The 21,973-nt window shown below is 40.5% G+C and overlaps 1 protein-coding gene across 1 annotated transcript in view; it reads right to left on the bottom strand.

Moving 5' to 3' along the window:
* lrig3 (leucine-rich repeats and immunoglobulin-like domains 3) overlaps positions 1-21,973 on the bottom strand; it is a 63,397-nt gene that overhangs the window by 8,394 nt on the left and 33,030 nt on the right. Inside the window, exons 4-13 of the mRNA XM_059652553.1 lie at positions 13,255-13,383; positions 9,473-9,616; positions 9,164-9,307; positions 8,605-8,748; positions 5,065-5,208; positions 3,664-3,744; positions 2,398-2,469; positions 1,905-1,976; positions 1,538-1,701; positions 995-1,315 (exon numbers count right to left, since the gene is read on the bottom strand). Of these exons, the coding sequence (XP_059508536.1) occupies positions 995-1,315; positions 1,538-1,701; positions 1,905-1,976; positions 2,398-2,469; positions 3,664-3,744; positions 5,065-5,208; positions 8,605-8,748; positions 9,164-9,307; positions 9,473-9,616; positions 13,255-13,383 (1,415 nt within the window). The remainder of the gene's footprint in view (positions 1-994; positions 1,316-1,537; positions 1,702-1,904; positions 1,977-2,397; positions 2,470-3,663; positions 3,745-5,064; positions 5,209-8,604; positions 8,749-9,163; positions 9,308-9,472; positions 9,617-13,254; positions 13,384-21,973) is intronic.

Genomic DNA, 21,973 nt, shown 5'->3' with positions numbered 1-21,973 from the left:
TAAACTGGGAGTAATGCCAATTTCTCTCAGGTTAACAAATGGGCAGAACCCAGCTCATATTGCTATAATAGATTTAATAAACAGCAAGTTTCATCCATACCATTTTTCAATCCAAGAGTATGGAATGGGGAAAACAAATAAAAATCAGAATTAACAGTAGGAAATCACACCAATATAAACTAGGATGCAGGGTTACATTACTGTTGTAAAGTGATTAGAAGTTGTGAAGTTACAGTGCTGCTAGAAGACATACTAGCAAACAGTATATGCTATTGTTTCCTGATTTCCACTGTGTTCATTCTTGGGATTTATAATCATAGCAGAATAATAAAAGACTTAATTAAATAAAAGAACAAAGACAAAAAAAACTGATCTGAAAATGTTGCTCCAACAGCACAACTTGTCAAAACAAATAAGTAGCATATTTTAAAAAAAAACACTTAACCAAGATAACATTTGTAGTATTCTTGTAAACAGGCTCTCACTATAGTCCAAGGCTTCGCACTGACACTCTGGTGCAATTAACAAAAAGGTCAGCAAGTCTTACCAGACCATAGAGCTGTCTTAGAGACAGAACTGATAGTAGTTTAACCTGAGCCTCAGGAAAGTGAGAGGTTGAGAAGGAGAGTTCTTCATGGTGACCTCAACCAGTATGGGAATAACGAGTACAATGCTAAGGGGAATGCTGAGATATTTTCTTCATTAGACTAAATGGTAATGAAAGCAAGTGCCTGGTACTTGATCTATTTGAGAAATCCAAACAAATATAATTGCTTTGTCTGTCTGTACAGAACAGTTCACATACAAATAATTACTCTGAAGCATGAGAAGCATTTCAAATACTTAAGGGGTGCAATACAGAACAATTCCATACAGGATTTTGTGCGCAATTAAATGGTTGAGTGGAAAGCTTTGAATTCAATTTATTTAAAAAAAAATGAATATACCAAGTTTAACTTTCAATCTTTGATCAGGCAGAATTGTTGATACATACTATTCACTGTTAGCTTGGCTTTGTTGGAGTAGGTTGAACCAAAATGGTTGGATATGACACACTGGTATTTTCCTTCACTACTGAAATTCACATGTCGAAGTCGCAAGATGGTAGTATACTCCATGACTTCACCACCTTGCGACCGGAGATGTGCGTAGTTCTCAATCTCGCCATTATGAAGCACTTCATTATCCTTCTTCCAGGCAAATGTCATTGGCGAGTCACTGCTGCTCGCTGCTGAGCAGATGAAACTGACGTTGGAATCTTTTACGGCTGCTTGAGTTTCAGGCTGTTCAATAATCTCAGGTTTGGGGAAGTCATCTGTGAGGAATCATATTTCAAATAAATTTAAACTGAGCAAAACAGAACACTCACAGTAATTGTCAAAACATCTACATGCCAATTCAGATATGGGCAGATGCTTTGTGCAAAAATGTGAATGAAAAATATATTTAAGAATTACTGACATTGACCATATGCTTATTATTTTTAAACAAGGGATTTAGAAAACTTTAATTAATATTTAAGAATTGCATCACATACCACATACAAAATCTTCTGGTTTGGTTGCAAATATGCTTTTTCCTTTCAGCCACTGGGGATGAGCACAACTTGCATTAATGAATGGTTGAAATCCATTATCTGTCACCCACTGATGCAGCCATTTTAGCTGGCAATCACAAAGAAGGCTTGTAGTGTTCAGGTACCTAAATGAAACAGATGTTAAATACAATGCAAGTACAGTAAGTTCACTAAAGAAAACAAAATCAAAAGCTATGGCTTGGAACTATGAGTAAGATATTACACTGCAATGATTTAAATTGCTTTGCACTTCATATACCAAAGAGAGATTTAAATTCAGTTGCAGCCCTTTAGATCATGTCAACATTTACAAACATGTCACACTTACAATTCATGAAGTTTCTTCATTTGAGAAAAGGTATTGCTTTGGACAGACATAATTGCATTATTGCTCAGATCACTGTGGAATAAAAAATAAGAAAGGTACAGTGAAAGATGCACTAATGAAATACTACACCTACAATTAACATTTTCTTCACACAGGTTTCAAATTTATATTCCATTATGCTGATTCAACTTTGTCCAATTTAAAATATTGCACTAAAAGTTTAAAACAAAAAGTGGTTTGCTTAAAGGACTAGTAAACTTTGATTACTTAAAGACTACTAATTATCACTTTACAATCAACTCGTGGTAAGAAAAATCAAATAAAGATCAACAGGCATTTAGCATTGCCTTAGATACACTACTTAGACATACTACAAATCAATATGCACTTAGTATGAAAGTGATTATTTACCACTTTATCAGCAAGTGCATGTTAATGATTTAACTGGTTGCAGCACTCAGTACCATCTGTGATGAAATTACAGGATACTTACAGGTATTCAAGTGCATCCAGGCCAGAAAATGCTTTTCTTGTGATTGATCTAATTCGGTTTCCTTGTAGTCCCCTGGAGAATAAGCATTTAATTTTAATTACAGTGAAACTGAAATGGACACGTTTGAATAATACCAGCAGCATTAATGGAAAAGGCAGGTGTTTGGAATAGATATACAAAAATCTTATTCCTCTATTTTAGTATCTGCAAACAGATCATACACTGTTTGCAAAATATGCACTGCAACATCATTCTGCTAACTTAGTTGGAAGCTAAGATCTGTAGCTAATCTTTGTTTGCTCTGTTTTAGGCAGGCAGGCCTGGCTTGACATTTATTATCCAAACAAAACAGCTTTTCAAACTGAAGCCGACAGTGCTAGTTCCAAAAACATCCCCAATTGCTTCAAATCAAAGTCATTTAGCAAGGACGTGTGTCATTTGGTCCAACTACTCTATACCGACCATAATCCCAAACTTAAACAAGCCCCACTTGCCTGCCCTTGGCCCATATCCCTCCAAGCATTTGATATTCATGTCCTTATCCAAATTCCTTCAAAAGATTGTAACTGTACTCACATCCACTACCTCCTGGAGAAGTTCATTCCACACATGAACTTTGAAGCTAAGATCTGCAGCTAAGTAGAAAAATCACAAAGAAAGCCCACTTTTTGCTTTGTTTTAGGCAGACAGGCCTGGCACGACATTTATTATCCAAACACAACAGCTTCAAAGTTAAAAATATTGCCCCTCATTTGCTTTTTAAAATCTTTATTATCTGACCTTAAAAATACAGCCCCAAATCTTGAAATCAGCCACCCTGGGGAAAAGGCACCTGTCATTTATGTCATCTATACACATAATGATCTTATAAACCTCTATAAGGTCACTCCTCAATCCCTTATGGTCCAGTGAGAAAAGTCCCAGCCGATCCAAACCATGTCATATAACTCAAACCCTTCAGCCATTAGTCATGTGAGGAAAGATCTGCTTGCAACTTGTACAGTGGCTTTGGACATTTTATTTCCATCATGTGTCCTGGTACACTGGGTAAACAATTACATTCTTGCTTCCCTCACCAGAGGCTTACACAGGGTCGTGAATATGTTCCATATCACAGGCTCACTATTTACTTCAATATTTTAAAGTTTCTTCTTCTCTAGCTCTAGACCTAAATTCAGATTACACATACACAAACCATTAAACTGACACCAATCCTAAGATGCTTAGCAATCACAAACAAGCATTATAAACAAAATAAACACTTACAATTTCTTAAGCTTGCTCAATTCAGAGAAAGCCCCATTCATATCCTCAATAGTCCATGAGATTTCATTGTTTCTCAGATCTCTATGTGGGTGGATGAAGAAAAGAAATTAGGTAATAGTAAAACAAACATTTTCTAAAACATGGAACAGATGGGACATCTGATTTGTTAAAGCTAGCTATGCAAAAGTCATTTGAACAAAGTCATATTTCTATTGCCAAGGACTGAAATTCAAAAACAGGAATGACTGTACAAATGGCGTGTTGATTAACTTCTTCATGCCACTGCTATTGTTGGTTGGATTTCAAAAATTAAAAAAAAAACTCAACATCCATCTTTGAGTCGTAATTCTTTTGACCTGTGCAGTCACCTAAAATCGAGGCAAAATCTACTCAAGCACAACAGGTGGAAGCAGCCAGCTTTCCAAAATGCTGCACGACCTGCTGAGTATTCAAAGCATTTTCTGCTTCAATTTACTTCCTAAGGAAACATTTTGTCATGCCTACCCAGAATCCTGTTTGCCCTGGCAGTGGGTTCCACTTTTGGAGGAACCAATGCATTGGTGAGGACAAGGTCAATTAGATTTTAATCCTTGAGCTTCTCGCAGCACTTGCTGCAGGTCCAGTTTATTAAGTATGTCTTTGGGCTCAGTACTACTACAACAGACACTGATAATATGTTTAAATTTCCCAAATGGATATCATTCTGTGGCGTTGCTGCCTGCAAACCTGATTACCAGTGAAAGAAGCAGGGTTTCCTTGCTGGTCTTTGACATGATGCAATGAAACTTTATGGGGTCCAAAGTCCAGGGCATCCCTCTTTTGACCGGGTGCCCCAAAATCATTTGTTTTGGTGGATCTGCCAACTCAGTAGGCCAGGAGACATCCAGATGTGGTTATGGGGTAATGTGCGACATTCACTGCTAGGTATAATTTGTTAAGTATGAGCAAGTCAATGCTGAATAGCAGCCTGACATTTTCGACACAGTGGAGGAATCAAGAAATAAAGCTGTGCGTTAGGTGTGCAAAAATAAGATGACTGAGGGTAAATGTATTGGGACACCGGACATAATGCTCCAGGTGCAAGAAGTGAAGCCACCCAACAGGATTTTCTGACATATCTGGAAAATTCAGAATGCAAACAGATGAATGCAGTCCAACTCAGCTGAATGACAGGAGAAATGGTACGGTCAAATACCTAAAGGAACAAACAGGTTCAGCAAGCTGGGTGAAAGTAGTTTATTACTGCCACAGTCCACAGGATATCCCGTGGAACTAACAGCACTGTGACAGGATAGAAGCTTGGCTGGAGCACCAAGAAAAAAGACAAGCAAACACATCTTGAAATGAACACGTGTTTCACAAATAAACTGCTAATTTTTCGAACGATAAAATCAAACTTACAGGCTGTGCAAGCTGGAAAGTCCTCCAAAGGCACCATCAGCAATGTAGCTGACTTGATTATTTCCAATATACAGCTGTCCAAGGAGTGTCAGGCCAACAAAGCTGGAATCTTCTAAACGTGTCAACTCATTGAATGAAACATCTCTGTAAATGGGGAATACAAAAATTTATATTTTACATTGTGAACAAAAATACAAGATTCATCCTGATTGCATTTAAGTAGTTTCAAATTCAATTTTCCAGTGATTCACCAAGTTTAGCTAGTGGCCAGACGGACAACATAAACCAGGAACGTGACAACTTTAGTCCCCAGCCAGATCCGAACCACGTAAGCTCATATACTGCGGCAGCAATATCAAGACCACGATAAGATCTGGAGGTGGTACAAGTCCACATCAGCCATTGTAGCTTACGCATGAACATTTTCTGTCCTAAATATCCTGCCTTAGCTCTGCAACGACCTGTTTCATTCAGCCCATGCTAGTTGCTTTCTTAAAATTAGAGATTAGCTTTTCCTTACTCGAACACGTATATCTTAAGCTTTTTGTTCACAATGAGCCCAAACCAAAACAGTACAGTTCTGAAAGTTGGACAGACATTCTCCAATTGTAACACACCCTTGTGCCTCATTTGACTTCCGAGAACCAGAGTCAACAGAATTCCTTCTTTGCTGCAGTGAAGTCATGCTGATCCAAGAGCTTCATATAAACACCAAAAATTCTTCTCCTCTCCTATTAGCAATACATTTTTCTCAGACTACATAGGTCTCCTAACATTACTGCTCCATTTTTGCTACACGCCATTGAAACTTGTTGACAAAAGTTTCCTCTCATGCACTGTGAAAACTCCCAAAAATGTAATAACACCCCCTCAGTTCCTCAATCGTGGAATGTTCTCAGGAATGGGCCTTGGAAAAAAAAATCATCAGAGGGGGAGAAAGAGGCGGAAAAATGATTTTTTAAAAAATTAGGTACTCCAGGAGATATCTAACAGTACATAATTTAAAGAAATGAGGTGTCCTTAATTTTGTTAATATCAGTGCAACCACAATGTCCTGGCAATTTTGTTTTGAGGTAATGCATCAGTGAGCCAGAAAGTTAATAGGAGGGTTTACCTTCAAAGATCAGTGTTCCGTATTGCTCCAGAGTCCTATCAATTAAATTCATTCCTTAAAAGATGGTGTCTATATCAATTGTCTAATTAAAATCCAGTTTGTGATGTTATACTGTGAAATCAACATTCTGCAGCAAAGCAGTAAACTTGTACGCTCAGGTTTACTAAAAAGCTCTTGGAGATGCTCCTTGAAATGCATATGGAATTAAAATAACAAATGATGTCCAGGCAGAAGTGTCAAGTAGTTAATTAAGTATTAACACGGATTAGAATTATTAAAATTTAGCATGTGGCCTGATAAGCAAAAGACATATTCCCGAATGGAACTGCTGCAATGATCATCACTCAAGAAATGATCGCCATAAGTTAGTTATTCAGGTTGTGTACATGGGTCTGGATTTTACATTTCCAGTAGCATGGGGTAGGTCGACCAGAAACTGAGCAATCATCACGCTACCACTGTGCCTGACCATTGAATCAAATGCTAGTTGATCAATTAGTGGCCATCCAGTCAAATAAAGGTGGAAAGAGAACACTCTGCGTAGTTGGGAGTCTTACCTGCTGCATCATCCAGCAGAGGGCTTACGCTGCAAATTGCGAAAAAGTTGGTCATGGTTTCAAATTTAAAGCCGACCCCGAACTCAGAATCCATTTTTTAAAAAAAGTTTTGAATTTTGATTACAAAATAAACAAACACACAGATGTTGCCACTTCCGTCAGCAGAATCTATCAATCATTCAGTCATGATCCCAGTGTCAGACCTCTTCTACTGCTCATGTGCCATCTGGTCATCAAACACACTCACACTTTCAAGGTTTAAAAACTTGGGAATACGCAGAGAGCAATGAAAAGTTGCAGATGATGGGGTCATTAGCAAGCTTAATATTTTAAGTGCTGGTAATTTCAAAGCGGCAACAGGTTGATTCGTTTGATCATCTTCTGTAATTTGAGAGATTGTCCTCAGACAGTTTGACTGCTTGACCTTTAAAATCCAGCCCAAAATACACAAGTGTTGCAACTTAAACTAAGCTACAGTTGGACAAGCACCCCAATATTTGCTACTTAATGGTTCTTATTCACATGATTGTCTAAAAGTGGCAACCCCTCTATTATAAAAGTGAGCACTGTCAAATTACCATCCAGCACACTCATCTCTACAGGTGACATAGTCATGAGGTACACCATGCTGATGGGCAAAAGGACTACTTGAGTTACTGAATCTAACAGGACACTGCCAGTAAGGGAGTGAGGATATCCCCCACAGCAATTTAAAGAAATCCCTCTTCAGAGGTTCAAGGTACTTGCCAATCAATTAGCTTTCATAGTGCCACTGGTTCCCTAAACTGCAATTCCTCTAAACACATCATCTACACTAAAATATGGAGATTACTGTCATTGCAATTAACCAAGTTATCAATTATCAAGTAACTAATTTTTAAACACTGAAGTAAATTAACTTTACTGAAAATAAAAAGGTTTTCTACACCTCATTATTACACTATTGGGAATCTTAAGTAGTTCCAAAACATTCTTCACAGCCAGTTTTACACGTGTAACCACTGTTGCTATTCAGAGGTCTACAACAATCAACTGAACACAGCGAAATACAGTAAACTTTGATTTAACCAGCATCTTATGAACTAGCCATCTCAATTAACTGGCACATATTACGTTCCTCAAATTCCAGACATTTGCTGTATTTTTGTGTTCTCCAAAATGTCCGGGTGGTCAGTTGAGGGGGTGAGCAAGAAGGCTCTCTACCATTAAATTTTATTTAAGACAATGTTGTGTTAATATTTTAGTGATTAATATAATAGAGTAAAACAGCAATATACATATCCCCTGCAATATGGTTCTGTTACGTGGTGTATTTTTACATTGATTATGAGGACCTCTCGATTATCTGGAATATTTGCTTAACCAATACACTCCTGGTCCTGGTAATTAAAAGTCTGCAGTACGAATGCGACAAGTGGTCAATTAATTTGATTCTGATGATGTTAATTGAGACAATCATTGACCACAAACGCAGAAAACTCCTGTTTTTTTCTTCTTCTAATAATGCCGTTTGGGTCTTTTGTATCCCATGAGGAGGCAGGATCTCACTAAGCGCAAGACAATCTATTCCACAATTGGTCAATGCTCTTCAGCAGGGTGCCTAGTTGCTTATTATGTTTTACAAATTAAAGAATATTAAGTGAGTACAAATCCAATTTGTGCTGATAGCTGTAAAATTAAAAATAGACAAAGAGCACAACAAACAAGTCACTTGTACTTTAAACATAAATCTTGTGTCTTACCTCTCGTAAGAAACACTGCTTTGGTCATCTTAATGAAAAAGAAACTTTAAAAAATTCTCGCAAACACAAAGCTAATGTTTTGGCTTGATATTTGGAGTGAAACTGGAATAGAGTAAAAGCTACTCACAGCTCACTGAGCTTCTGGCAGAACTCCCAAGCATCTGAGCTGATCCTGTTGATGGCATTCTGGCTGAGGTTAAGTTGTTGCAACATAAGCAAGCCATACAACCATCCTTTCGTTACTTCTGTCAGATTGTTAAAATCTAGTTGTCTGGGAAAAAAAAATTAGCAAAAAAGTCATCTTGAATTACCCTGAAAAATGAGTTTCATTATTTATTTTACTTATTTATTACACAGTTTAAAAAGCTTGGCAAAGGCAACTTTAAAAGATAGAGGCCATGAGGCTGAATTCTCTGGAATGAGACCAACTGCCAAAGCTGCGAGGCCAAAAAGGTAAAAAGCAGCTCATTTTACAAACAAGCTTTTACGTACTTTACTGAACCAAGTACTTCTGTGTTTTAAAATAAATCATTTTCTAGGTGTAGACTCAAATGAAGCAGTTTCATAATGTGCAAAGATCTGAACAAAAAATCTTTTACTGCATCTAAGAATCAAAACGAATTCTATTTTGGGTTTATGAATTGTTCATATGAAAACCATACTAAGTAATTAAAAACAGTTCTCACAAGGTCTCGATGTTACTCAGTCCCCAGAAAGCTCCATCCATGAGTTTACTAATGCCATTTCTTTGCAACTTCAGAGATTTCAAAGCACTAAGTCCTTGAAACGTAAGGCCGTCCACTTTTTTAATTTTATTGCGGCTAAGTTCTCTGCAACAAAATAAAAATGAGTTTGGAAATGGCAAAGCAACAGATTTTTCCACTTAAAACGAAACAGAATAAGTCATAAAATGAACATTTGAACCTGAAATTCATAAAAAAACTAAAAATTTGCTACTGCTTTTTCAAATTTTGAAATTAAATAAATAAACTTACAACTGTTGAAGATGTGACAGCTTAAACATCTTTGAAGGAATAGCTGAAATTTTGTTCCGGTTTAGTTTTAGAATTTGTAGTGTATTGGAAAGATTGTCAAAGCAACCAGGGTCCAAAGAAGTTATTTTGTTATTGTTGATGTACCTAAACAATAATGCTCACAATTAAGGAACTGTAAAGCTACTCCAAAAACATTTGCACAAGTGTCCAGTGAATAAATTTAATTTGATTTCTCAGCTAGTCAACACTTTTGCACCCACAACCTTCCAAAAATCTTTTAAAATGCATTACAGACATCATCACATTCATGAGATACACATCAGGAAAATCTTTGTTGTTTCAATCCCTAGACAATGTAGGATTAACAGATTACTGCTCAGGTGACAAACAGGCCAAACGAGCTGATTTAAGTGCCTCACCAGTCAGTGACTTCACACCAAGTTACCCCTACTAGAATGAGATGCTAAGGGTCAAGTGCATCCATCCAAATCAAACTGCTCACCAATACTTGCCAAAGCTTGAACATGAAGAATGAACATTCAGGCAATGAAGCATTGTGAACCAGCACACGAAACAAACCCAACATAATCAGTGGCTTCAAAAGCCAGGAGGAAAGTTCTAGTTAATGAAATGTGAGGCTGGATGAACACAGCAGGCCAAGCAGCATCTAAGGAGCACAAAAGCTGACGTTTCGGGCCTAGACCCTTCATCAGAGAGGGGGATGGGGTGGAGGTTCTGGAATAAATAGGGAGGGGGAGGCAGACCGAAGATGGAGAGAAAAGAAGATAGGTGGAGAGGAGAGTATAGGTGGGGAGGTAGGGAGGGGATAGGTCAGTCCAGGGAAGACGGACAGGTCAAGGAGGTGGGATGAGGTTAGGAGGTAGGAGATGGAGGTGCGGCTTGGGGTGGGAGGAAGGGATGGGTGAGAGGAAGAACAGGTTAGGGAGGCAGAGACAGGTTGGACTGGTTTTGGGAGGCAGTGGGTGGAGGGGAAGAGCTGGGCTGGTTGTGTAGTGCAATGGGGGGAGGATACGAACTGGGCTGGTTTTGGGATGCGGTGGGGGTAGGGGAGATTTTGAAGCTGGTGAAATCCACATTGATACCATTCGGCTGCAGGGTTCCCAAGCGGAATATGAGTTGCTCTTCCTGCAACCTTTGGGTGGCATCATTGTGGCACTGCAGGAGGCCCATGATGGACATGTCATCTAAAGAATGGGAGGGGGAGTGGAAATGGTTTGCGACTGGGAGGTGCAGTTGTTTATTGCGAACCGAGCGGAGGTGTTCTGCAAAGCGGTCCCCAAGCCTCCGCTTGGTTTCCCCAACGTAGAGGAAGCCACACCGGGTACAGTGGATACAGTATACCACATTGGCAGATGTGCAGGTGAACCTCTGCTTAATGTGGAAAGTCATCTCGGGGCCTGGGATAGGGGTGAGGGAGGAGGTGTGGGGGCAAGTGTAGCATTTCCTGCGGTTGCAGGGTAAGGTGCCGGGTGTGGTGGGGTTGGAGGGCAGTGTGGAACGAACAAGGGAGTCACGGAGAGAGTGGTCTCTCCGGAAAGCAGACAGGGGTGGGGATGGAAAAATGTCTTGGGTGGTGGGGTTGGATTGCGGATGGCGTAAGTGTCGGAGGATGATGCGTTGTACCCGGGGTGGTGTGTGAGAACGAGGGGGATCCTCTTTGGGCGGTTGTGGCGGGGGCAGGGTGTGAGGGATGTGTTGCGGGAAATGCGGTCAAGGGTGTTCTCGACCACTGTGGGGGGCAAGTTGCGGTCCTTGAAGAACTTGGACATCTGGGATGTGCGGGAGTGGAATGCCTCATCGTGGGTGCAGATGCAGCGGAGGCGGAGGAATTGGGAATAGGGGATGGAATTTTTGCAGGAGGGTTGAGTGGGAGGAGGTGTATTCTAGGTAGCTGTGGGAGTCGGTGGACTTGAAATGGACATCAGTTACAAGCTGGTTGCCTGAGATGGAGACTGAGAGGTCCAGGAAGGTGAGGGATGTGCTGGAGATGGCCCAGGTGAACTGAAGGTTGGGGTGGAAGGTGTTGGTGAAGTGGATGAACTGTTCGAGCTCTTCTGGGGAGCAAGAGGCGGCGCCGATACAGTCATCAATGTAACGGAGGAAGAGGTGGGCTTTGGGGCCTGTGTAGGTGCGGAAGAGGGACTGTTCCACGTAACCTACAAAGAGGCAGGCATAGCTGGGGCCCATGGCCAACCCGTTAGTCTGTAGGAAGTGGGAGGAATCGAAAGAGAAGTTGTTGAGGGTGAGGACGAGTTCGGCTAGGCGGACGAGGGTGTCGGTGGAGGGGGACTGGTCGGGCCTGCAGGACAGGAAGAAGCGGTGGGCTTGAGGCCATCTGCATGCGGAATGCACGTATATAGGGACTGGACATCCATGGTGAGAATGAGGTGTTGGGGGCCAGGGAATTGGAAGCCCTGGAGGAGGTGGAGGGTGTGGGTGGTGTCACGGACGTAGGTAGGGAGTTCCTGGCCCAAAGGGGAGAAAGTGGAGTCCAGATAGGTGGAGATGAGTTTGGTGGGGCAGGAGCAGGCTGAGATGATGGGTCGACCAGGGCAGGCAGGTTTGTGGATTTTGGGAAGGAGATAGAAACTGGCCGTGCGGGGTTGGGGAACAATGAGGTTGGAGGCTGTGGGTGGGAGGTCCCCTGAGGTGATGAGGTTATGAATGGTTTGGGACATGATGGCTCGGTGGTGGGGTCATGATCGAGGGGGCGGGAGGAGGTGGTGTCGGAGAGTTGGCATTTGGCCTCGGCGATGTAGAGGTCAGTGTGCCATACTACCACTGTGCCACCCTTGTCTGCGGGTTTGATGGTGAGGTTGGGGTTGGAGCGGACGGCTGCCCGTTCTGCAGGGGAGAGGTTGGAGTGGGTGAGAAGGGTGGAGAGGTTGAGGTGGTTAATGTCTCGACGGCAGTTAGAGATGAAGAGGTCGAGGGAAGGTTGGAGGCCTGGGGGTGGCATCCAGGAGGAGGACTTGTGATGGAAGCGGGAGAAGGGGTCAGCGGAGGGAGGGTTAGGCTCCCGGAAGAAGTAGTAAGCGTGGAGGTGAAGGCGGCGGAAAAACTGTTCTATGTCCAAACGTGACTGGTATTCGTTGATGTGTGGTTGTAGGGGGACAAAGGTGAGCCCCTTACTAAGGACTGACCATTCGTCCTCAGTTGGTGGGAGGTCTGGGGGGATGGTGAAGATGCGGTAGGGCTCAGTATGGCTGTTTTCTCTGGGGTTGCTGGCTGTGGAGGTTGTGGGCGGAGCGATGAGGTCGTCGGCCGTGGGCAGGGTTCCGTCAGCGTTCTAGTTCTAGTTGTTTGGTTGTACAGACTTCGAACATTTCTGAAAGAGGCACATTTTGTCCGAGCTTTTCTCTCCTTAAAAAAGGCTCCTACTTTCTACTTCATTGGCTTGAAGTCCATTTGATCTAATTATGCTTCTGAAGAATTAGGGGTGGGTGGGGTCTTTGTTCCATATCGTATGTATAAAATAGATCCAAATGACCACCTAGCTACTTGTAATTGTCATGTCTAGCATCATGCAGGAACAAATCTTGGAAGGATTCTTCCAAGGGAGATTTACTGCATTCAACGGAATTTGCATGGGAAAAGGCAGCCCTGTAAAGTATGATCATATATTTTGAACAAGGTTATGTTGAAAAGGCTCGCTTCATATTCAGTTTCCTCTGTACATTCTGAAGTTCTACTTATCCAACAAAATATAATTCATTTACCACAACTTGCACAAAATGTTTAAAATTAGCCAATATACTTACAGGTATCGAAGTTGCAAAGGTGGAAATGGTTCCAATTTGGTAATGTGATTATTACTAAGATCCAGTGTTTCCATAGATTGAAATGGCATCAGTTGTTCAGATCGTACCTCAACAATTTTATTATTGGACCTGTGGTAAAAATAAAATCTGATGAACAAAAACTACTTTAACAGAAGTACAACCTCTTGGATTCAAGTACATATTTATTACTTTATTCTTAACATAAAAAAGCCACATAGAACTTCAGTGTGAGTACTCTTAAAAGTTTCCTGTCAACAGGTACAACAAAATAGCTTAGACAAGCAATGATGAAATAACCCGAACTGAGGTGTGCTCTGAGAAAACAAATTTCCTCTTGCATGTAATGTATGCAGCACAAGTTCAGAACGTCAGAGAGATTGCAGCAGTGAAAACGTTGATAAATTATTTGTGCAGTTGCTCTCATTTCTAGAGTAAAGTTAACAATTTGCAGACATATACAATAAGTAGCGCTCTGAACCGTTGACGAGAACTAACTTCTGGCTTGAAAACTGTCTCACTTGCTGTCTGTGCAGTTTCATTATTTATGGGCAAATTTCAAATAGTTGTAGCAACCAACTAAAATTTTATTGCTGTTTTGTTTTAGTAAATGCCCAAATGATAGCATCATGGATGATTATAAAAGGGGACCATTAGAAAACTGCAGTTTTCCACAACTTATAATTTACATAACTAAATGCTTCTAAAACATGTATCAACAATTTATGGATGATTACTTGCAAACTTGATTTATTTATAAAGGAAGCTTATTTATTTAATACAAGCAAAGTGCAACAAACTCACTATGTTGCCCATGCTCCAATACACACTAGATTGTAGCAAAAAGTTAACAGCCACTTTTAATTCAATTCCACTGGTATGCATGTTATTTCTATGAAGTAATAGCTCACACTATCTACATAGTTCCTGTTAATGACAGATTACTCGAGATTTTACAATGCTAACATACTGAAATTGCAACTTTAAAATAAATGTTTTGACTTAATACAAACAGTCAAACTCAAGATGATCAACTTCCTATGTTCTGAACAGAATCTATTTGCCTATTTCCTCTAACCCACTGATTGTGATTGGGCATGGTTATTCATTTCGTATTTGCACTGAACTGAAGGATGAAACACTTTTCTATACTACAATAATGCAGATTACACTAACAAACCAACAAATGAGGATGTTTGGTGGAAGTTTGAGAAGTGGGAGTAGGAATAAAGTGCAGCAGCACTAACAGTACAATCCAAGAAACAGAAATCCTTCCATCTGATGGTTTCAGGGACTGATGCATTGCATGATGCAGCATGAATGAATGAAAACTTGAAAATTCCAGCTTCAGTAATTATTCTACTTTGAGCACATGAAGCTTCAGCGTTCTAAGGCTAGAAGGAGAGGGAGAAAACATTAACAACCTTTTCTTGATCACTGATTCTATTACAAATAGCTATGTGAGAAGATCAGATTGGGTCTTATTGATCTTCAGAGCTGAACTGTGGGCCAATATCTGCTGTACAGTTACTTGTGAACAGCCATCATTACCACCCATGAAACTGGTACACAAGTTGCAACGTCTGAGGGAGGCAGGCAACAAAATCAGAGAAGGTGGCTGAGGCAAATCAAACAGCAAACTACAAATACAAAGGGAGAGAAACCAAATAAATATTTCTCAATTTTAGCTTGCTCCAATCCAGAATCAGAATCATAGAGCATATAAAGGGGGCCACTCAGCCTGACGTGGCTAGCTGGCTCACAGCTAGCACCACAGATTATTTCTACACCCTACCTTATTCACTATACGCTGGAAATTCATCATTTTAAAATATAAGTCTAACTGATTAATTGATTGATTGATTTACTGTTGTCACATGTCCCTAAATACAGTTAGAAGTGTTGCTTTGGATGCTGCATGGGCAGGCCACACCACAAAGTGCACCAGGGTAACAGAACAAGGTGCAGAATACAATGTTACAACTGCAGAGAAGATGCAGACAGAGATTTCATAACCAACATCTGCGAGGTCCATTCAAAAGTCTCGTAACAGCAGGGAAGGAGCTGTTCTTGAATCTGCTTGTACGTGTATTCAAACTTCTAAAGCTTCTGCTGAAAGAAGTAGAAAAGAGCATAATTGGGTTGAGACGGGTCTTCGATTATGCCAGTTGCTTTCCTGAGGCAGCAGGAGGTACAGACGGAATCAATGGATTTGTGAGACGGACAGGGCTGTGTTCAAGATGCTCTGTAGTTTCTTGCAATCTTGGGAAGAGCAGTTGCCATACCATGTTGTGATGCATCCAGATAGGATGCTTTCTATGGTGCATCTATAGAAACTGGTAAGTGTCTTTGTGGACATGCCCAATTTCCTTAGCCTCCTGAGGAAGTAGAGACATTACTGTGCTTTCTTGGCCGTTGCACTGATGCAGGTGTACCAGTGCAGATTGTTGGTGATCATCACTCCCAGGAACTCGACACACACAGCCAGATCAGGTTTTAAGGCAAATCAGGTGTAGCAGCAGTGAGCCATGTCTCTGTTGTTTAACGCTTCAATTGCATCCATTTCTACTACCATTTCAAGCGGTGCATTCTAGATCTTAATAGCCCATGCAGTATTTTAAATCTATGATCCTTGATTTCTGACCCACTTGCCACTGGAAATTGAACAAGATGAAAGAACCTATCAAAATCTCTCAACTTTTCATTTTTGCTCTGAGACCAAACTTGGCTTCTCGAATTTCTTCAAATAACTCAAAGTCCCTAATCCTAATAAATATCTTCTGCACATCTGTAAGGACCTGAACTTCCTTCAAGTATGGAAACAAGGAGGATACAGGATACTCCAGTTGAGGCATAACCAGAGGTTAGCACGACTTTATTTTTGAGTACTGTACCCCCAACTACAAAGCCAAGCATTTTAACTGCTTTATTAAAAAATACCCTGCCACTTTCAAGGATTTGTTAAATTATGTGCCAGATCTTTCAATTCTTACATCATCTTCAAAAGTTAGACTACACTAACTCTCCACGCTGCTCCTAGTAATGCAAATCTTTATCCACATTAAATCACTTGGCCATTTCACCAGATTGTGCTCATATAGCTAAAGTCTACTATTAGCAGCAACAAAACAGAAATCTCAGCAGATCGAGCAGCATCTGTGAAGAAATCAGATTTTACATTTCAGGTCCAGTGACCCTTCCTCAGAACACTGTTCACACATGCCACATTACATCAAGTTTTGCATTACCTGCAATCTTTAAAACTATACTCAAGTCCAAGTTATTTACATACAGGACAACAAATATCAGTTTTGATATATGAGGATTTCCACAGCATACTTCTCTCCTATGTTTTACCTTCTATTGCCTGGTTAATTACTATGATTTACTGTGCACATCTGCATTTGAGTAAATCAATTATGTGGTATTCTCATATGCCTCTTGAAAGCCCACATATTCAGCATTCACCTCATTACCTTTATCAATGTTGTAATCACAATATATAGAAAGGAGTTTGGCCAGCAACAATTTTCTGTTAGTATTTTGTCTTATTCTTTGCTTCTTCAATTCTCAGTGCAACCAGTAAAGAGAGTGCGCTCACAGTAGCTTTTAAAAAAAAATGGTCTTATAGTATTGATGCCACATCTAAACCTAACATAATTTCACAAGTAACACACTTGTTTCATAATTATGTGACATAATCACACTGCAAATACACAGCAGTCAACTCTTCCAGGAACACAGTGATCTAAAGATTCAGTGCCTGATTTATGGCTGCCAGCACTACCTAGTGAATTTGAAGCAGAGCTCAGTGCACTGTGTCATTCAACTTCACAATAGAACAGCAGCAACAGGTTAGAAACAACATGCTTACTCCTTGCCGCATTAAGCAAACCTAAACACACTATTACACAGCCCCTAAAGGGTCCAGGGTTAGTTCTTTCAATAGGTTTATGATAAATGTTAAGCAATTTACAAGACTGTTAAACATAGTCACCTAACTCAGCATAAGCTGTTTCTGTATTTCGTATGAGCTCTGTACTCATCCTATAACCATTTTCCATGTTTCATTATTATCTCCCCTGTAATTCTTTTGCCCCATGTAACTGCATTACTTCTGGTTTTACACTAAAAAGTGAACAGTAGTTGAACTGAGGTTGATACACAAATGTAACAACCAATAATAATCAAACCTCCAGGGAACGAGACAAATACAAAAGGACGTGAGGATGAAACTGAACATGTCTGTTATCCAACAGTTTATGCGCCATGCAACCTTCTATATCTCTTCGAAAACTGTTTAGCCATTTAGCAATATTTCCTGAACTTGTAGATAGTCAGCCTATGAACACTTGCAATAGCTTCATTCACTGAATTCAGGAAATTTTGAAGACTGAACTGTCACAATGAAAATATGCTCTGGAAAAAGAAACAGGCTTTTTCCCCCCTCTGTGGTCTCGATGTAGGATAAAATGGCAACAAGGCCTCTCAAACTTTAGAAATCTAAAGCAAGGTTTCTGTTACTGGCCAACAGGAAACTAGCTACAATGTATATTCATGGGTACAGAACCAGGCAGGAGATCGCTCACCTTTGGTTTTAGTCAATATTTAAGCTTTAAAAAATTGTAACCAACTTCAGTGCAGAATTTCTTCATTATGAATTTGCTATAGTGACCGAAAGAATTCGTTCTCACCGAGTACAAAAATGATGCAAGTTGAGAAAAGCAAAGAGGTGTGATATGACTTTTCAGTAAACAATAGGTGTGCTGTGCCCAATGCTTTTTTGTTTTGTTATGGGTCCTAAGATCTTTCAGGAGTCAACCGAACAATAAAAATACAATAATTCACTCAAGCTGTTCATTACCGACAATTTCAAACAGCTGAAAAACATTTCAATGAACTGTATTTTCAAAACTATGATGTGAGCTTCACATATAGCAATTCTATGGTTGTTGAATGAAACAATTGGGAATATTTCACAGATCAAACCTAAGACTTTCCAGGGTTCAATGACAACTACTCATGAGCAACTGTGGAAGTTCTCCTCTCTTCAGTTTATTGAAAACCAGAGTCATAAAGTTGTCCAGTACAGAAGCAGACCCTTAGGTCCAACTTGTCCGTGGTGATCAGATGTACTGAATTAATCCAGTCCGATTTGCCACCAGTCAGTCCATACCTCTCTAAACCCTTCCTATTCATATACCATCTAGATGCCTTTTAAATGTTCTAATTGTACCAGTCTCCACCACTTCTTCTGGCAGCTCGTTCCATACACACACCACCCTCTGCTTGAAAAGACTACCCCTCAAGTCTCTTTTGTATCTTTCCCCTCTCACCTTAAACCTATGCCCTTTTGCTTTGGACTCCCCTACCCGGGAAAAAAAAGACCCTGCCGATTCACCCTACCTATGTCCCTCACGATTTTATAAACCCCTGTGAGGTCATCCTGATCCTCCATCGCTCCAGAGAAATTAGCCCCAGCCTTGCCCCATAGCTCAAGGTGACTTAGTTCCAAAACAACTTAGTACATGTTCATACAATCATGGAACCCCCTACAGTGTGGAAACAAGCCCTTCGGCCCAACAAGTCCACACTGAGCATCCCACCCAGGCCCACCCCCCAATAACCCACCTAATCTACACATCCCTGAACACTATGGGGAGTTTAGCAAGGCCAATCCACCTAGACTACACATCTTTGGGCTGTGACAGGAAACCGGAGCACCCGGAGGAAACCCACGCAGACACTGGGAGAACGTGCAAACTTCACACAGACAGTCGCCCGAGGGTGGAATTGAAGCTGGGTCCCTGGCGCTGAGGCAGCAGTGCTAACCACTGAGCCACCGTGCCGCCCAATTTAACTTATTAAAAGTTTACAGCAACAAAAAGAACTGTGGTAAAGCTAGCATTTTTGCCAAATATCAAGTATTATAAGAACATGAAGAGGAGCAGGAGCAGAGTAGTTCACTCAGCCAGTCAAACCTGCTGATTGTCTACTGTGACACCATTTTCCTGCACTATCCCTGCTTCCTACAATGTTTGTAATCGTCAAACATCTATCAATCTTGGTCTTGAAGTCAATGACTGAGCTTCCAGAGTTCTGTGGAGCAGAGAATAAAAAAAAGCATTAAATTCCCTACTTTACATTACTAGTAATAGAAGAACTGCTTTGATAGTAATATCACTGGTGCTTTACTCTTTCTCTTTTTCAAAAAAGAAATACTGCACTATTGTACAAGTACACCAGTAAAACTCTTTCATGGATTTGTGTCTTCCTTGCACAAAGGCCATGCCAATCTTCCCTGCACTGTGTCAGATTTAGTATGCGCTGCTGAAAGTCGTTCCTTATCTAGGAAGCAAAGCCCCATTGCAATGAGCCCTGTTAAGTCTGTGAAAGTCATTCCACATTTGGGAACCAATCTTTCAAGCATTCTGCAGCTTGGAAACGCCACTCCAAAAAACAAAACTCTGTTCTTATTAACACTTTGATTCTTCAGAAGCCTTCTGGAAAATGAATGATTATATGCAATCAATTTAAAATTCTTTCACACCCTGCTCATTATCTTTTTACATTATCCACAAATCCTTGAAGTCCCACTGCACCTAAGAATCTACTGCTCTATACGTTGAATGCAATGACGACCAGGAGTTTACTGTTTCCTCAGCTACAAAACTACAAAGATTCTGAACAGCAAGTCAGAGCCTACGAACTCTGTAGTCACCCACTCATGTTCCATCTACAAGACATGAATGAGGTGTGAGGGGGAATGCTTTATATTTGCCTGGATCAGTGCAGCTCCAAGAACACAAAAGAAGCTTGACACTATCCAGGACAAAGCAGTCAGTTTTATCAGCAGCCATTCCTCAGGTTTCAACATTCACAACCTCCACTACTAACAAAGTGTCAGTGGTGTATGTCATCGAAAAGATGCATTGCAGCTACTCATTTAGGCTCCCTCATGAGTCTTTCCCTATTTGCCACCCGTACCACCTAAGAGGAAAACAGTAGCATCACCACCTGCAAGATTCTCCCCAAGCTACACATCATCCTGACTTGAAACGATATTGTTGTTCCTTCTCTTCTAACAGGGCATATCCACAGTGCTAAGAGCCAAAAGGGTTCAATTAGGGATGGGCACTAAATGCTGACTCAGCAGCAATGCCAAAACACCAAACAAAGAATCATGACGGTAAGGTGTGAAAACACTTACATCAATTCTAAATGGCCATCATCTTATTCTCAGGCAAGACACAAAGCGAAAGGACGAAAAAGTGTACTAAAAAAGAGACTGTACAACAATCAAAAATGACAAATACCAGCATTACCGTTACTCTTTCTGAAGAAGGGTCCTGACCCAAAATGTCAACTTTCTCTACTCCTCTGATGCTGCCTGGCCCGCTCTGTTCCTCCAGCTCCATACTGTTATCTATCACTACTGTTACTCAACTACTTGAGCCAGGCGTGTCAACAAAGCATCATATCCAACAAACAACTCTTCTAGAACGCAAAATCAGAAGAACTACTGATGCTGTAAATTGGAAACAAAACAGATATGTTGGAAAAGGTCAGTTAACAAGATGTAGAGCTGGGTAAACACAGCAGGACAAGCAGCATCAGAGGAGCAAGGCGGCTGACATTTCAGGCCTGGGCCCTTCTTCAGAAAAAAGCTCAGGTCTGACAGCATCTCCAGACAGAAATCAGATTTAATGCTTCAAGTTGAGTGAGGATGCATTATGAGGGGTCACCCAACCTGAAACATTAAATCTGATTTCTCTCCAAGTTCTGTGTGTCTTCGGAAAGCACCTTTTGGCTTTCACATTCCAGTGGTCTTGAAATGATAATTAGTTAATTTTCCTCAGATAATAGAAATGCATAAGGTAAACTGAAACCAGACCTGATACTCAAAACAGAATGCTTGCAAAGAATAAAACCTGAATTTCCAGTTTGAGTTTGGACATGAACACAACCATTCAAGCTTCAGCCTGCATATTAACAAATTCAAACAGCTTCTCTCAATTTGGCTTCACTATTTTCAATTTACAGCTGCAAATAGCACAAAAAGCATTCAATAAAAAAGTTGATATTTCTACCTACTTTATATATGGCTCTATTTGTGTGTTGCAGCATTATTATGCTGGAGTAGTGCTTTGAAAAACACTATGCTACTATACCCTGTATTATGTTATTAGAAGTAAATCACAAGAACATGTTATAGGAGCACAGGACTTGACAGTATCGGTAAGCTATTCAGCCTTTCTACTCTGGTCTGTTTTATAAGATCACAGCTGATCTTCTTGTGATGACTCAATTTTCCCAACCCCATAAAATCCTGACTACCAAATCCATCAAAAATCGATCCAAGTCAGCTTTGAATAAAGTCAATGACCCAACTTCCATCATTTTCCACAGACTAATGACCTTCAAGAACAAAAGTTCTCATCTTTGTCCTAAATGCAAGATCTCTTACTCTTCAATTGGACTCCCTAGTTCTAGTCTATTGCAAGGGAAAGCATCCTCTCAGAATCCATCTCAGATCCTCTCAAAATCTTATTTTAACTAACATCACTTCCCAATCCTGTAAACATCAATGGGCGAGACCTTACTTGTCCAAATCTTTACTTTCCATAAATTTAGCTTCATTTCAGCAATGTGAAACCTCTTTGGACTGCTTTGAGCACAATAATATTCTTCAAAAGCAAAA

Source organism: Stegostoma tigrinum, chromosome 18 (genome assembly GCF_030684315.1).
Source record: "Stegostoma tigrinum isolate sSteTig4 chromosome 18, sSteTig4.hap1, whole genome shotgun sequence".
NCBI classification, from domain to species: Eukaryota; Metazoa; Chordata; class Chondrichthyes; order Orectolobiformes; family Stegostomatidae; genus Stegostoma; species Stegostoma tigrinum.
The sequence above is the reverse complement of the archived record's forward strand: the minus strand, read 5'-3'. Positions and strand labels throughout refer to the sequence as shown.